General features: G+C 48.3%; 1 protein-coding gene and 1 long non-coding RNA gene across 3 annotated transcripts; one reads left to right on the forward strand and one right to left on the reverse strand.

Annotated features, from left to right (window-relative positions):
- Positions 1–415: 415 nt before the first annotated feature.
- Positions 416–2,836, reverse strand: LOC135306907 (uncharacterized). Of its 2 annotated transcripts, none has more exons than XR_010367644.1 (3): positions 2,505–2,836; positions 1,910–1,966; positions 416–964 (listed from the first exon to the last, which is right to left on the reverse strand). It is a non-coding gene; the product is annotated as an uncharacterized LOC135306907 (long non-coding RNA). The 2 variants fall into 2 exon arrangements; XR_010367643.1 differs by lacking the exon at positions 2,505–2,836 and adding an exon at positions 2,279–2,438.
- Positions 2,837–14,466: 11,630 nt separating this feature from the next.
- On the forward strand, positions 14,467–17,148 carry HMX3 (H6 family homeobox 3). The gene is made up of 2 exons (XM_064429498.1): positions 14,467–14,782; positions 15,020–17,148. The coding sequence occupies exons 1-2, from the start codon at positions 14,467–14,469 to the stop codon at positions 15,625–15,627; spliced, it is 924 nt and encodes a 307-aa protein (XP_064285568.1). The 3' UTR covers positions 15,628–17,148.
- Positions 17,149–17,500: the final 352 nt, after the last annotated feature.

A 17,500-nucleotide genomic window follows, 5' to 3' on the forward strand; every position in this document is an offset into this window, starting at 1 on the left:
AGGAGATGCTAGTGCTGCTTTTAAAGATTGCATAAAGTTTGTAATTCAGCTGAAGTCACCACTTCTCTTGTTAATTCCTGGGTTTGAAAGTTGGATCAGTTGAAAATATTTGCTGTAAGATTAAACCTGGTGGGTAAGACTGCCAGCTGAGGGGGAGATTTGGGCTGGAATTAAAACCACCCTTCCCTGTTTGTTGTTGGCATCTTTTCATTTCCAGGCATGTACCAGGATGGTCCTTTTGGGATGGGTTGTTGCACTTGGATCCTGCCCTGCTGCACCTGCCAGGGACTGTGGCCAGTGCCCCTGGCTCTGGAGCTGGGAATCTTCCCTGGAGCTGTTGGTGGGAGAGCACCTTCCAGCCTGCTCCTGCTCTCAGGTGTGATTTCACTGCGCTGGTTTCTGCTGCAGGATGCAGAAGGAAACCCAGAGATGCTCCTGCACTGGGAAATTGAGTGCAGAGCACTGCCAAAGGTTCCCACAGCACACCCTGCTCAGCCCTGCTCGTCTCCCTCAGGAGAAAAGCTGAACTCCCCAGCCCTCCTGGCTCAGCCTCAGCTAACGAGCACCCTGAGTTTTACCTGGGAAACATGAAAAATTACAAAGGAAGGTCAGAGATTAGGTAAAAGAGTTGAGTTAAGGCAGTGTGAAACCACAGGCAGTAGGGAAAGATTTATTCTGCTGGATTTATATCAGCTCTTTAGGCCAGATTCCAGGTCTTGCAGCTACAATTCACGGTGGCAAACACTGCAGCTGGGCTCTTCATTTGAGCCTGCACGGGAGCTTTATCACCCTGGTCCAGTCAGGGGCTGCTCCTTATTTGCCAGCGAGGCAATGGTGATTAAATGGCATTTCCCAGCGTGCAGGTTGGAGTGTTATTAGCTCTTATCTCTAATTGCCCTCATTTTGAAAGTGTTCTGAGCAGATGGCTCCGAGAGAATACGAGTGAAAAGAGAGGCTTTCCTACCTGTGGCAAACAAAAAAAAGTAATGCTGGCTTCCAGCTTGTGGAGTTAAATATGGGGAAAACAGGCTAAGTCCTACTCTGGCTCCCTTTAGGATGGGGAATGGAGGATCAGGAACATCAGGGACACCAGGACTGCCCTGGGCTGGGATTGGTTCCTGCTCATTAATTTTTGTTCCTCCAGAGTGACCCATCCCCAAACTCCTCTGCCCTGCCTGGTGGGATCAGAGAAAATGAGCATTTCCCTGAGCCCTGGCCTGGGCCCCAAGAGGCAGCTCTGGGGACTCTGGGGGCTCCTTGGGGGCTGTAACACAATGGACCCCCACACCCCTCCTGCCTCCCTGGGTCTCCATCCCATCCCAGCCCTTCTGCACAGGGAGGATTTGATCCACTCCAGTGTACCCCAGGTGCACAACAGCCACCTGTATTGAATCACTGCCTTTCAAATCATCCAGCTCAGCCCCAGATTACAAGGTCTGGGTGCATAAACCCCTAGCACAAAAACTTTCTCTTATTTTTTGCTAACTGTTTAAACGTAAAACTGTACCAGAAAGAAATTGTCCCTGTGACTCGTATTTTTCATCATTTGGTCATTAAATAGTGATGGATATAAACCTATAAAGTATCTAAACTGAACCTTTTAACAATCCATGAGCAATACTATCATTTCTTTAATAGAACTCGCTGACCGTGCCTTTCTCAGGTGCCATTTGTCATTTTCAGCCTGCAATAATCAATAACTTGGCTTTGAAATAAATAATATAACAGTCACAATATATTATCTTTCAGGCTGGCCTTATACTAACCATAAAACAAGACTAGGAGAGATGAAAACTTTAGGAAAATGCCAAAAATGAAATACCTGAGAGTGGGAGCTAAATTAACAAGCAGCTTTACATAGTTTCCCTTCCAAATTCATTTGTGCTTACCTTCCTTTTAGGAAACTTACCTGTGGGAATCAGAAAAACAGAAACTTCTGCAGCCAATGAAGAGTTTGATCTATAGCCTTAAAAAAAAAAAAAACTTAGATTGATGTAAAAATAAAACACAAAGACATTAACCAGAAAAATCATAAACTTATGTTTCTATAGTTGTAAGAGAAAAATATGCCTTAAGTGAGAAACTGTATTGATAAGATGGTGAAGGGTTTATAATGTAAGAGTAGCTATATAGATTAAGTGAAGAGTTTAAAATTTTAATAGAAACATATGTGTGCATGTGAGACAAAAACCCCTTAGACAAAAGTATCCACAGAACAACAAAATTAAGTGGTAAGTCAAAAAAAAAAAACAAAAACCAAAAACCAAACAAAATAAACCTTGTAGCATCCATTCATTAGATTAGAAGTTGATATAACAAAAAACTTGTGACTACCCTTGAGCTATAACCAATTACTTGCTCCTTTAAAACCTCACAACCTCTGAAACTGGTGCTTATCTGAGCAATACATCATTCTTAACCCAACAGTAGTCCCATCTCTTAACAAAAAGCAGGTACAGTAATATACACCTACTTTTAAAATAAAAAAGAAGAATTGGGATCACCTGATTTCAGGATTGGGACAAATGCCATCTTACTGTGAGGCTGGTGCCACGTTTCCCTCCCAGCACTGGGGCAGTGAGGAGTGTGAGCACCAGATCCTGCTGCTGCTACTCAGAGCAGCAATTAAACACAGGCTGGGTTTTAAATATCTGATTGTTGCATTAAAATCACAGCTCCAGCACTGCCCATGTCCTTCACCCAGGAAGGGAGCACCTGTCACTGTCACATTTTCTGAAAAATCCCTTTGCCAGGATTTCTTCTCCTGGGAAACTGAGAAGCCTCAGAGAAAAATGAAAACAATCATTGTCTGACTTGCTCCTCCTGTGTTTTGCTGCCTTGGAATGTGTTTGGACACTGTTTACCAACTGCTCATTATTTGATTGGGCTCATGTGAATTGTTTTAACTCAATGACCAATCACTGTCCAGCTGTGTCAGGACTCAGAGAATCACAAGTTTTCATGATCATTCTTTCTAGCCTTCTGTCTCTATCCTTTCTCTATTCCTTAGTATAATATTATAATATTATATAATAGTATAGCATAATATAATAGTATAATATAATAAACATATTATATTATATTATATTATATTATATTATATTATATTATATTATATTATATTATATTATATTATATTATATTATATTATATTATATTATATTATATTATATTATATTATATTATATTATATTATATTATATTATATTAGTTCTAAGAGTTCTTTACATTTCAAATTCCAGAAGATTCCCAAGAGATCATCCCCCTCATCCCTGGCTGCTGTTTAATCACTGATTTTCAGCTACCAACAACAGAGCTTCCCCTCCCCAGGTGTGAGCAGCCCTTGTCACTCCTGAGGCTTGGACTGATGGGAACAATTAAAACCTCACAAGCTCCGTGCTGAGGCTCTGCCATCCCTGCCCCAGGAGGGATCGATGCAGCCCCAGCTCTCACTGCCCCACCAGACACTTCACCTCCACCACCTTTTGGGAGCCACTCAATCACCCCTCCTCACCTGCCCCACGCCAGCTCTGCAGGGCAGAAAAGGCTGGAAAAACTGGCTCAGGGCCTCACACCACCAAGTGTCAGCCTCAGCTCAACCCCTCAGCCACTCTCATAAACACAAATAATTAATTTTGCTTTGTCGTTTTTAAGAGCAGGAAAGAGGGAGTTTGAAGGAAGTGATTTGATTTAATTTTCTCCTCTACTTCTGAGCAGAATTGAAGGCTACAATTAGGGAGATGAACTGAGAGAGGACAGACAAGTAGGGCTCTGTAAGATCTCTGGGGTTTGTAGAGCATTTATTATAAGTAACACCAGCACGTGAATCTAAAAATAGTGTCTCTGATGCTGTGTGTATATGACTGATATTAAAAATGACTGATTTAAAAGAAAGTGCTTCACCTCTGTTGCCAACCAGAAAGGTAGCTCTCTAGTATTCTCAGCCTTAAATGCTGCCAGTATTTCACGTTAGGATAGTCATAAAGTTAAAGGTTAATAGGCTGTACAAATGACAGAGTTTAAAGGGAAAAATGAAGATGGGAAGATTTCTAGCACTTAGGGAACATTTTAAAAATGAAACTCCTCTGCCTAATGTAATTTTTCCTATATTCTTTCTCATGCTGTTGATCATTACTGAAAATATTTCTATTTGCATAAGTGATTTCTCCTTCAGTGCCCACCTCCGTTTGCTTTCTGGATCGTCATTACTCCCCACAGCACGTGAGCCATGGCCCTGCTGCCTGCCCTGGGAGCCTGCTGCTGTGAGAAGGGTGAAATTAAAGCCCCAGCCTCACAGGGAGGATGGGCAGGGAGCCCCAGAGCGTCAGGAAGGCTTTGATTTGATTGTATGTCATTGGAATTGGCAGGTGGAGGAGCAAGGCTGGACATGGGATTTGGCTGTGGTGTCTCAGACCAGCCCAGCAGATGTGGGGGGTGCTGGGCCAGCCTCGGTGCCATGGGTGGGCTGCACTGTGTTCTCTAAGCCTGGGGCTGGAGAGTGGAGTTTACAGTGAGATTAACAGGATTTAGGTGAAGACTTTACACAGAGTCCACCAGCTGTCACTTCTGCTTTTGCACTGAGAGGGGAAATTCTCCCTTTCCTGTCTCTGTTGGCCTTCCAGAGCAACTGGAACCAGTTGTGCTGGAAAAGGGGTGAAACGTGGCTCTTTAAAATGTACTTTTCATCACCCTGATCTCTTCCCTCTGACCAGATCACAGGAGGGTTCAAGGTGGAGACCTCAGCTCCACGTGGTTCTTTCTCTTCTTGTCCCAGCACAGCATTACACACACCACGGGGCTAAGCTACAATCAGCTGTGGGCAACACATGGGAGCACCTCCCAGACAGAATTTATTCCTCCTGCTTTCTTTATTCTTACTGCTTTCCTTACCTCTGTAGGTATCTGACAGTCCTCTCCAGGTACTGCAGGAGTCTGGGTGTGCAGAGGCTGGGAGGCAAATGAAAAATCTGATCTCTGCCTGGCTTTGACATCCACAGGTACCTCTGGCTTTTCTTCCTCTGTTTTTCAGCAAGTTTCCACTTTTCTGGAGCATGTTCCTAAAAACCTTCTGGGTTCTGGTTCTGAGAGATGCTGAAGAAGGCAGATACTCCTGATTTATTGTAGCCTGAGCAAAAAATAAGTCTGGAATAAAAGTGATTGCTGGACAAAGCTTCCTCACCTCTGCAGCTGAAAGGGAGAAAGGACCATGCCTTGGTGTTCCCTCTGGTAAGGAATTTCATGGAATTGCCACAGATTCTGCACAGAAAGTTCCTGAAGTTGTAGGACATGATCCATGCAGAGCTGCTCTGAAAGCCAGGACATCAATCCTCACATTCCTTGTGCACAGACCAAGGGAAAACCCAGGGAGTGCCTACACCAAGGATAATGATGCTCTGGGCATCCTGCAGAAGGGACTCAAGGCTGCAGTGGGGCCATTTCATGCTATGAAAAAAACCCCCATGCACAGAACATTTTTATGAATTTCTATGGAATTTCCAGCAATATTGAATGACATTTCCTTCTTTCCTCTCTTGGTTTCCAACGTTCCAGCCCTCAGTTAGCTGCTGCTATGCTACATATCTTCCAAAACTGTAATATTAATACAGCAGAACACGACAGCACTGAAACTCTTGTTTAAAGATGTGCAAGGGTTGTATTTCTTTTGCATGTGACACTGCATAGAACATGATTAAAACATTTTGAAGACTTTAAACATTTCAAAATGTTCAGCAGACCAAACCCACCACACCCTACCAGGTAAACCCACAAAAACCTGCCTCCTTGTCCCTTCCTGCCAGGACTAAATTGCTGAATAAAGGAAATAAAAGCAAAGTGCAAAGGGTTTTTTCAGGAGTCTCTTTTACCATTGTTTGGATTAAAAACTTTTGCAAAACCTCCAGTAATTAGTTTGCAGGGTGTTTTCCTTTTCTGAAACTTTTAGTCATGTTCTTGCCTTTGGGATTTTTTGCAGTTCCTCTTTCCACCCTCAGGACTTCTTCTGTGATAAACTTCTTGGATCCAAATAAGAACATTGAAAAAAAAAAGTGGGTTTTTTTCCATGCTGAGCCTTTTTCTCTGAGGCAGCTTTGGCCCAGAGAGCCCCACAGTGCTGGGCTGGCTGGTGGAGCCCTTCCTCCCTCTGCCTCAGCAGGTACTTGTGGAGGCATGGAATTGCTCCTGGTGGAGCCTGTGGAATTGCTTGTGTGAAGAAGTGCTCACCTAAAAGCAAAGGGTCCTTTCTATTTGCTCCTTTGTAATTTCTGGTTCTTCATTCATTTTTACAGACAGGTGGAATGGTTATAATGTTCCAAAATAAAAGACAGTTTTCTTTTGAAAAAGGGGCCATGCCTAAAAGTTGAGAGTGGAAAAGGCTGCCTGTAACCTTTTATTGGCTTCATTCTCTCTAATATATCTGCCTTGTACGCCAAGAAAAGTATAAACAAATGGCAGGGTATTGGTTTTTCACTAACAGGGTTTAAACCAAGGTTATAAAAAGCATATCCTCTCTGACGCTATTTATGAAACAATTAATATTGTCAATGCCTTTTCCATCTCCTCCGAGTTACACGTACTGCATAAACTTTGATATATCCCTGAGAAGTACAAAAAATACCAGCTGGGGGATAAACAGGGCAATGCATCAACACGGTTGGAAAGGAAAACAATTCTCATGTCTTGTAATGAAATTCTTTAATATTATTTTAATATAAAGATGTAATACTCTTTAATTTGTCTGAGAAAGTTTGGGGAACCCAGACAAAGGATCCTGGATTTAGCTTGTAATCTCAGGGCAGAGATTACAAGCTAATTCAATAATATATATTAATTATATACAGTTAATTATTTGGTTGTTTGAAGCTTTTGCAATAGCAGCAAACCTCTATTTTTTTTAATTTTTTTTTTCCTTTAACATACAGCTATTAAATCCTCTCCTTCTCTGTCTCCCAACCCCGGGAGCAGACAGGACTGTGGCCCTTCATCCCGCCCGGGACAGCGCTATCCCGGGATGTCCCGGGGATGGGATCGGCGCTCCCGGCGCTGCCCGTGGTGCTGAAGGGCGAGCGGGGAGCATCCGCCGCTCCCTCCATCCACCCACCGCTGGATTTGTGTTTATTGGGGTTAGCACATCCATTCCAGAAATTAATCTCCGCGGCTTCAGATGGAAATCTGTGCCCAGACAAAAAGCAGAGACCTTTTGGTGGCCAATATCGCACAAGTTTCCCAGCTGGAGATATTTAAACAAATCGCCTCCCCCACCCTTGTTTGCCACCTGAAATATCAGCGCTGCTTATCAATACCTCACGCTGCTGCCAAGCATTCCGATCAATATATCATCATTTCAGAGCCTGATCGTGAAGGTGAAGGGCATTCCCAAGGACATCTGGGGATCCTGATCGGGGCTCTGCACTCTCTGATCACTTTCAGTGCTTTACAAGTGGCCAGAGCAGAATCAAATCAGGATCTCTCACTGGGGAGGCAGCGCCTCACCCTCTCCCTCGGAGCAGCCCTGGCTGCCAAAAAACAAACAAACAAACAAACAAACAAACAAACGGCAGAGGTGTCATTCACACGTTGGCCCCCGAGTCTTTGTGCATTTCCTCTGTCCTTCACCCCACTGCAGCTCTCCAGCACAGCAGTCCACAACAAACCTCTCGTGGCAGTGGGATGTGCACTGTTCAGGATTTTCCCGACTGGAATATTTAAGTTAACATGTGGTCTGGGTGGGTTGTGTTACGTGGTGAGGGGTTTTCTCATTGCACACATAAGTTAGATGTCACTCTCTGGGGATGACAGCACACAGCAAGGATACACGTCAGGCTGCTGAGGAGAAACAGCTATTGTTTATTTCTATGTTAAAATTGTTATTTTGGCAACTCTACTGCTCTGTAGATGCCCAACATTGTTTAAATGTGTTGCATTTCATGCATATGCCCAGCTGGAATTCTTCCACTTTCTGTCATATATAATATTTTATTATTATTTGCCTTATCTGCCACCTTGAAAAGGTGTTGAACTGCATGCAGTCCCTTTTGATCATTTTGGTTTGTTTTTGGTTTTTGGTTTGGGTTTTTTTTTTCTTTTTTTTTTTCCTGATATTATTTATAGATTCTTAATGACAAGCCAAAAATCTGCTAATGTAAAATGATGTGGAAAAAATCACCCTTGGTTGTATTTTGTCAGTTCTTCATGGCTGCTTTTCATATCTTCATATGAGGAAGGAGTTTCAAGCCACCACTCTGAACTGGTTGGGTCCCTGTGTCTTAATTCCAAAGGGAATCTTCTCTTGCTCAAAAAAAAGGTGTAACTACAATGGCTGTGATTGTGTCATAAGTTTTGCACAACCTGCATTCAACCCTTCTGCTGCTCTCCACCAGCACTGCTTCCATCAGGTTTATTACTGATGAATTTCTGATGTGTATTGCTAATGTTTAACCAAAATGCATTAAAAATATTTTCTCTATAATGCTTGGTTTTCTAATAGATCTCCAAATTTTCAATTGTATAATTTTTAAAAAGCAGCAATGTAAAAAACCCCAAAACAACAAAACAAACAAAGAAAAGCTTCAATGTAAAGCTGTGGCTCAAAGTAGGGTGATGTGAAATTTGTGCAGTCATTTCTTGGCCTCTGATACTTTTTTTTTTATAATGTGAAGTCGTGCACTTATATTAATATATTTAGAAATAAGCACCTTTGTTGTCTAGGATAAAGTTTTCCCTGCAATTTACAGGAAGGTTGTGTAGAAAGAAGCCCCAAAATATTTTTTTCTTTGTAGAACAGGTAGAAGAGAGTCTGTGCACCATGGGAGCAACGGGAGAACTTCAACTCTGAGTATCTGAAGAAAAGAAACGTTGGAGATTCCCCAGCCAAACGAGGGAGGAGGAGCCTCCTGTGGTGTGAGCATCACTTTGGCTCCCTGGGATTCCTGGAACACCGAGATTCCCTGGGGAGCAGCCATCCCTGGGGACTGGCAGAGTCATTGATAAGTGCAAAGCACACGGAGGTTTTGACAAAGAAGCTCTTGTGGAAGCACAAAACGACCCCATCATTCATTTATTTTGTGAAACCACGAGGTATTTTGGGGATTGCTGACTCAGAACAAGCTGGTTCAGGCTGTCATGCCAGCTACAGCAAACATTAACAGGGAAATGAGGGTGATCTGAGGATCTTCCCATGAAATTCAAGGCACAGCTCATGTTTAGTAGGTACGTCCAGAATAACTCTCCTACAATTGCCAAGGATCTGTGATAGGAACACGAGAGGCTTTATAAGCAGCTGGTTTTTGAGTCAATGGGCTGTAACACTTTTGAAATCAATGATTATTTAAGAACTCCTAAAACTGCACATTATCCAGCTGCCCTGCACACAAACATTGGATCTGCTCTGCTTTCTGTGGCTCTCTGCAAATGGAGAGTTGGGATCTGAGATCTGAAAGCTGAGTGTGGCTCTGAACACCTCTTTTCTAGCCACAGTCACCACAGAGCTCTGCAGCAATTTTCTGGTTCAGGAGGAGCTGGAAATACTCAGCATTTTTTGGTGTGGTGACAAAATTCCTTTGTGGATTTAATAAATTACCTATTTATGGCCACATCTGCTTATTTAGGATTTCACCAATCCTGATGTTTACATAGCCCTGGTTTTGATATTTGGGTATTTTTACTTTTTTACATGATTCAGAGTTTACAACCAGCTATAAAAGCACTGGGCTTCAGATATAAAGCTGCAAAGCCACCATCTATTCATTTTTCCTTGGGTGTCTCCATCCTGACAGATTTTGAAAGATGAGCTGAAGTTTATGTTTGGATAAGATGTTAAAGAACAGCACATGCTCTGCCTTCAAATCCTCCAGTGATACTTCTCACAAAGGATTTCCTGCAGTGTATTTTGCTGACCTCCATTCAGTGAGTTCACCTGTGGAAGTGATAAATTGTGCCCACATGACTAATGCCAGGGTGATGAAACCTTCCAGAAATTATTCTGGTGGGCAAGACAAAGTGACAAAAGCAAAGGATATGTGGTAGGAGCTTGTGATGAGATCAGAGCATTTTCTCACATTCTATAGAGTACCTGTGTAGTGCTCTGTGAGACAAAGTCTGTGCTTAGATCACCTCATCAGTTCTGTCCCTGTGGATTCACTCCAAATTACAGGGAATTTGCAGCAGCACTTGTTTCACAAAAACATCACAACCCAGAAATTTCTCCCCTTCTCTGATAAAAATGCCATCTCTGTGAGTCAGACACTGCACTGTGATGAGCCTCAGAAATAAAAGTCTGATAAATTGAACAACCTGCTTTCTTGAAGCACTAGGAGATTCTAATATTTGTCAGGGAGGACTCTCAGCTTGCCAGGAAGCCACTGGAAAACAGAGCCAACAAAGCCTTCCATTTAAAGGTACAAAAATGCCATTGTAAGGCATAATAAGGGAACAACTTTAACTGTTCCAAAATACCTCTCAACCCACGCACATCTCAAACACCCTGATCCACTCAGCCCGGGGAAACCTGAGACAGGCTTCCAAGCATAACTCCCTTGTAGTTTTTCCAGTCTTGAATAAAACATCCTTATCAAATACATCCCACAAGAGACATTCCTTTTGAAGAGAAAGTAGCATCCCTTCTCTGGGTAAGCTCTGTTTGTTTCCAGCCATGCAATTCAGAAGGAGCACTTGAAAGACTGACAGAGAAGTGCTGAGGAAGTCAGATTTTAAAAAGGCCCTGATAATATGAAAGGATTTGCAATAGGAAATGGAGACCCATTGAGAACAGCTCAGACTCTGCAGCAGTTCATCTCTGGCATTCACAAAATTGTGTTTATATGCCTGGACAGCGTGACAGGAGCTCCAAAATCTGATGGTGGAAGGATTCATTTTGATTGCCTGGGAAAGGAGTGTTTGTGCGTGGGGCAAGCTGTTAAATGTCTTCTCATCCCTTCCTTCTCCCTCTGGACACCCAAACTCTGATGCCAGGAGGTGCCTCAGCGTTCTCCTGTGGGAGTATGTTTAATGTCAGCCACGGAATCAAGCAGTGCCTGGCTGGAATTCTGCTTCCCCACAATATCTGGAAGCCCAGATGTGCAAACTTCTTCAGGAGAGCTCCCACTTGGACAAATAAAGAAGCAAGGAAATTCAGCCCTGCCCTTTCCTCAGGATGGAAAGGAGAAAGCTGAACCCGAGGTGACCCCAAGTTTGTCACCTGTGCTCAGGGGTGGCAGATACAGGTGGGGCAGGAATCTGGGTGGAGCAGGGGCTGCAGTGGGTGATTCCTGCCAGGGAAGCAGGGCTGCTGTGCTCTGCACACCCGGGTTTTGGAGCACTGGGGCACCACAGAATCACAGCACACGGGCTCATGCTCCAGCCTGGCAGGAGTGCAGCTCTTTAGAAAAAATAATGGAAAAGAAGAGGCAGTGCTGAGACAGGATAAATAAGGAGATAAATCACTTTGCAATACAATACAGCCAAAACCCGAAAATAAACAATTACTTTAAATCATATCAAGCACCTATCACAAACATCACATTTATACAATTGATCCATGTGTAAATTAGCCAATTAATTCTGAATTGCAACACTAATGAAATAATAATTATCTGTTTACAATGGAATGGTACGAGTGAAAGTCTAGAAACAGAAATAAACACTGCAGCAAAATCCACTCAGCTCCATCACCAGTGGGCAAGGGGGGAATGGTCAATACCAGTCTTTAACATCCAGATATTTCTGGGGAGGGGGAATAAACAAAATGCATAAATAAGCAAGAAATCTATGGACCTTAAAAAAAAAAGAGACAGAGAAATGCTCTTGTAGAACACTGCAGGGTTTTGTTTGTTTGTTTTGTAGTAAAGAATTGCAAAGTGGGAATTTCTTTTAAGTTAACCAGAGGCTGGTTTGATTTTTTTTTCTCCTTGCTTGGCTTTCTACCGTGAATTGTTTGCCCTGAGGGACTCCAAAGGGATTAGGAGCTCATAATTACCAAAGCAGTGAAAGATGGATGGAAAAGAGTGGGAGCTTCAGTACAGAATTGTTTTGGTGACTCATATCTAAAGAAAATCTGCACTGAGATGGAGAAATGTGCTGGGGTCTTCGACAAGAACTTTTCACCCTTGGCTTTTCATGTAAGAGCTGCAAACATTTAGCACAGAGCTTTAGCCCTGGTCTCAGGCAGGAGCCTGACTTCGGTGGCTATTGGCTGTTTTCTGAACAGAAATTATTTTCTGTCTGTCTGGGGTTTTTTCCTCTGTACATTTTACCCCAGAGTTGAGGGATATTCCCACAGAAACAGCATTCCTTTGAAAAATTCCCAATGACCTTTACTTTGCCAGGTGCATTAAGTTGTTAACGAGAACAGTTAACAACTTAAAGCAGGAACAAGAAACAGTTGCTAATAACAGAATATTTCTGCAAACTATTAATTGCTGAGACCCCATCCCCAAGATGTGTGGAAAGCACATGAGACACCACATCTGTTGCAGCCAAAAATGTTGTGTGACTGGTTCTATACAAATTCTCCCTCTATTTATAACCCCAAATGTTCAGGAGGAGGAAAGACTCCGGGGCAGTTTGATTCAGATAAAAAAATGTCTTGCTTCAAAGTGCCAAGTGGGTGTCTTTAAAACGAAATAGCAAGAAAAATCAGGTAGATTTGATCGAGGCATTAAAATGTTTAGAAGTAGAGATTGTTGCCCCCTGTGCACATGTGAGCACGTCCCAGTCCAGAGCTCTGCGTGTGCCAGGGCAGATTTTTGCAGTGCATGCTCAAAGGTATTCCAAACGTTTAGAGGGATGCCAGAACTGAATAGCTCCTTCCTTCCTTCCTTCCTTCTTCCCTTCCCTTCCCTTTCCTTCCCTTCCCGGTACCGGCGGGCAGTACGCGGTATTACCGCCCTACCGGGGCTCACGTCGCGGTTCCCAGGCCCCAGGGAGCCGCCGTGTCCCGGTGTCCCGGTGTCCCGGTGTCCCGGGGTGTGCGGGGAGCGCTCCGGGCCCGCCCCGCGGCCCGCCAGGGGGCGCCCTGCGCCCGGACCCCGGGAGCGGAACCGGGAATGGGGCAGGGATGGGAACCGGGAATGGGGCAGGGATGGGAACCGGGAATGGGGCAGGGATGGGAACGGGAACGGGGCAGGGATGGGAACCGGGAATGGGGCAGGGATGGGAACCGGGAATGGGGCAGGGATGGGAACGGGAACGGGGCAGGGATGGGAACCGGGAATGGGGCAGGGATGGGAACCGGGAATGGGGCAGGGATGGGAACGGGAACGGGGCAGGGATGGGAACCGGGAATGGGGCAGGGATGGGAACGGGAACAGCGGGGATGGATCCGTGAGCGGGATAGGGATGGAGCCGGGAACAGCGGGGATGAATCTGGGAACGGGGCAGGGATGGATCCCGGGAACGAGGCAGGGATGGATGCCGGCATCGCCCCGCGTCCGAACACGCAGAGCGGCAGGGAAGGATTTAGAAGAACGGTGCTCGGATTCCGAGAGCGGCAGGGATCGATCCCGGGAGCGCCCCGTGACCGAACCCCGGGAGCGCCCGCAGCTCGAAGCCCAGGAGCAGGGCAGGAACGAATCCCGGGATTCGGGCAGGATAGGAATCCCGCCGCCTTGAGCCCTGATCCCACGAGCGGCGGGCGGGGGTCGTGCCCGTTGTCGCCCCTCGGCCGCGGGCTCGACGTGTCCGGGCGAGCGGAGGGGGCGCGGCGGGCACCGTCGGGGGACAGCGCTCCCGCAGCCATCCGCGAAGCCGCTCCTGCCCCGCGGCGGAGCGCAGCCGAGGCCGCCCGGTGCCCGGTATCCCGGCGGGGCCCGGCCCCCGGCGGCGGGCGGCTTTTGTTGCCGGCGGCGCGGGGCGGGGGCGCGGGGGGCGGCGCGGCGGGGCGGGGGCGGTTTTGAGGCAGGAGCGGCTCGGCCCGTGCCATTCGCCTGCCGCCGCTGCCGCCGCGCTCCGCCGAGCCGGTGCCTTTGTGCGGCCGGCCCGGCCCCGCTCGCTGCCTAATTGGACTCTGCCAACGCCGCGGACGGGCGGGCGGTCGCCGCCTCCGGGCACGGCGGCGCGTCCGGGGCGGGGGGGCCGGGGCCGCGGCGGCTGCGAGCAGGGGCTCCCTCTCCTCCCGCCTGATCCCATTCGCCTTTGTGCGTGCCCAATCGCCGCGTGCTCCCGGCGCGGAACGGGGATGACATTTTGATTTCATCATTAGCATCCGGCGTCAGGTTGACGCAGCAGCAGCGGCGGCGGGAGGCGGCGGCGGCGGCAGCGACGACCCCGGCTCTCCGCCTGCCCGCAGCAGCCCCCCGGTGCCGCGGGCTGCGCGGGTCCCCCCGGCCCCCCGCCCTGCCGCCCCCCCATGCGAGGGGCCCCCGGCCGGCCCCGCCGCCGCGCTCCCACGCCGCCGCGCCGCTCCGCTCCCCCGCGCCGCCGGGAGCCGCCACCTGCGCGCCGGGCGCGGGCCAGGAGCCGGGCGGGCAGCGGAGGATGCCGGAGACCGGGCAGGAGCCACCCAGCGCCCCTCCGCCTCCCCCCAAGGAGTCCTTCTACATCAAGAACCTGCTCAACGGCGGCCCCCCCAAGGCGCCCCCCAAGCAGCCGCGGGCGCTGTTCGCCCCCTCGGGCAAGGCGGCGGTGGACGGCGCCGGCTTCGCCCTCTCGCAGGTGGGCGACCTCGCCTTTCCCCGCTTCGAGATCCCGGCGCCGCGCTTCGCCCTGAGCGCGCACTGCCTGGAGCGCGCCCAGACCTGGTGGTACCCCTACGCGCTGACGCCGGCCGGAGCCCACCTGCCCCGCACGGAAGGTACCGCTCCCCGAAACTTCCACACCGCTCCTTCCTCCCGGCGGGGCGGCGGCCGTGCGGACCGGGGGCGGCGGGGCGGGGGGTGAAGAAGCCGGTGCTGGGTGGGGAGGGGGGCGCGGGGATGCGGCCGGCTCGTCCCGGTCCCCCCGGCGGGACGCGGGGCCTGGGCGGTGAGGGTGTCTCTTTGTGTCCCTCATCTCCCCCCTCTTCACGCCCCGCTTCGTCCTTCCCATGCAGCCGCGGAGAAATCCCTGCTGAGGGACTCGTCCCCCGCCTCGGGCACCGACCGGGACTCCCCGGAGCCGCTGCTGAAGGCGGAGGGGGAGCAGAAGGAGCTGGACTCCAAGAGCCCCGACGAGATCGTCCTGGAGGAGAGCGACTCGGAGGAGGCGAAGAAGGAGGGAGGCGCGGAGGACTGGAAGAAGCGCGAGGAGAGCCCGGAGAAGAAGCCGTGCCGCAAGAAGAAGACGCGCACGGTGTTCAGCCGCTCGCAGGTTTTCCAGCTGGAATCCACCTTCGACATGAAGCGCTACCTGAGCAGCTCGGAGCGCGCCGGCCTGGCCGCCTCGCTGCACCTGACAGAGACCCAGGTGAAGATCTGGTTCCAGAACCGCCGCAACAAGTGGAAGCGGCAGCTGGCGGCCGAGCTGGAGGCGGCCAACCTGAGCCACGCGGCCGCGCAGCGCATCGTGCGCGTCCCCATCCTCTACCACGAGAACTCGGGCGCGGAGGGGGGCGCGGGGGGCGGCGGAGCCCCCGGCACGCAGCCCCTGCTCACCTTCCCTCACCCCGTCTACTATTCCCACCCCGTGGTCACCTCGGTGCCGCTGCTGCGGCCCGTGTGAGCCCGGCCGGCGCTGCGCGGAGGGGCGCGGAGAGGCGCGCAAGTCACCCGGCCGCTTGTAAGTACTGCAGCCCCCCGTGCGAGGCACCCGGCCGGCCAGTGCGGAGCGGGGGGGACTGCGGGGACACGAGTGCGGGGCTGGGGGGACCCCTCGGCGGGTGGGGGTAGGAGGAAAGTCGCGGAAATTTAGGAGGAAAAAAAAAAAAGAAAAAAGGAAATAAAAATGCGGGGGGAGGGAAACGAAAATGAGGAGAATGAAAGCGGGGGCTTGTAGAGAACCCTGGAGCTGTCACGCCTTTTGTAAACGTGGATGAAAACCGCGATGGTCTCTCTCACTCTCTCTCTCTGTGGCTTTAGTTTTATTTTTGTAAAAAAAAAAAAAAAAAGGGAAGAAGAAAAAGAAAAAAAAAAAGACAAAAAAATTAAAAACGGGAAAAAAAGCATAGGAATAAAATAAAATGAATGGTCCCAGGCCACTCCTCGAGATTTGCCAAACGCTAATGGGAAGCTGAATTTCTGTTCCTTTCGGATCTCTCCTTCTGCCTCCAAATAATTGTTCAGGCTCCTGATCCTGTCGTTGCTCAAACTTCATCGACCACGGCTTTTCATTTAAGCAGACATTTGCCTCTTTGCTTGCCCACGTTTTGTACCTTTCGGTTTCTGCCATGAGACTTTCACGAGCAAGAAATGCAGCCTCAAAGTGAACGGTTAAACACACTCGCACGCTTTGAGGGACCCTTATTTATTATCGTTTACTTAGACATTTTTAATTCTTGTTTATAATTCTTGTTTTCCTAGTTGTGGGGTTGTTTTGGGTTTTTTTCCTTGTAAAGTTATTTCGGTATCTGGGAGGGGGGGGGAAATCTGTGCCCTTTTGCTTTCTTTTGTAATACTAATTATTATTATTAATAATAATATTATTGTACTTTTGAACTGTGCAATATTGTACGACGATTCTTAAAGCACTGCTTTTATTTGAATGGTGAGGAAAGGGTTTTTTTAGCATTGTAAAATTGCGTTTCTTCATGTTGTGCAAAATAAAATAAAAAAGAATTAAAAGCGAAGGAAAGTGAGAAGAGAGGAGCAGGGCGTGGGAATTAGCATCGGCCCGGCTTATGCGAATAAATAAGGGAGATTCGGTGAGCTGGGCGCTTTAAGTGAAGGACAATCAACTTTAGGGTAATTTTAATTTATTTGATATGATGTACAGTTTTCTTCTAAAGTCCATTGAGTATGTGGATTTTAATAGGCAGAAATCAAGTGAGGAGTGGACACCTCTAGTCTCTCTCTGTCTTAGTGTCTGCTCACCTGTTGTCTGACAATTGTTTGCTGTCTTCCCAAGGGTTTGGGTTGGTTGGTTTCTCTTCTTTGTTTGATTTTAAATTTTGTTTTCCAGTTTCAGTTGTACCCTCTGTCCTCTCGCTTTCTGTTAGGGATCGGTCCTATTTTTGAAACAGCCTATATTGTTATAAACTCAATGTTGTGGTGGAAAAAAAAAATCAATAAAACCCGTTCCTTATCATTTTTAAAGTGTGGTTTCGGGCGGAAAAATAATAATAAAAAAATGAAGATAAATAAACAAGAAAATAAATTAAAAAAAAAATAGAAACAACGGAACAAATAACCCAAGGGTTGTCTGTGAGCTCCGGGGCTGCGGGCAGGGCACGGGGCCGATCCCGCCGGGCTCCTTGGAGCGGGATGCAGAGGCTGCCCCGCGGGAAGGCGCTGGATGGGCGGCGGGGTGCCGGGGCCGGGGGTCGCATCCTCGCGGGGAGCCCCGCGGAGGGGGCGGGGGGGGGTCCCTCCCTCCCCGAGGGCTTCCCTGAACTCCCGCCGCCCCTTCCCCTGCGCCCCCCGGTGCTGCCCCTGCCCCC

Source organism: Passer domesticus, chromosome 8 (genome assembly GCF_036417665.1).
Source record: "Passer domesticus isolate bPasDom1 chromosome 8, bPasDom1.hap1, whole genome shotgun sequence".
NCBI lineage: Eukaryota > Metazoa > Chordata > Aves > Passeriformes > Passeridae > Passer > Passer domesticus.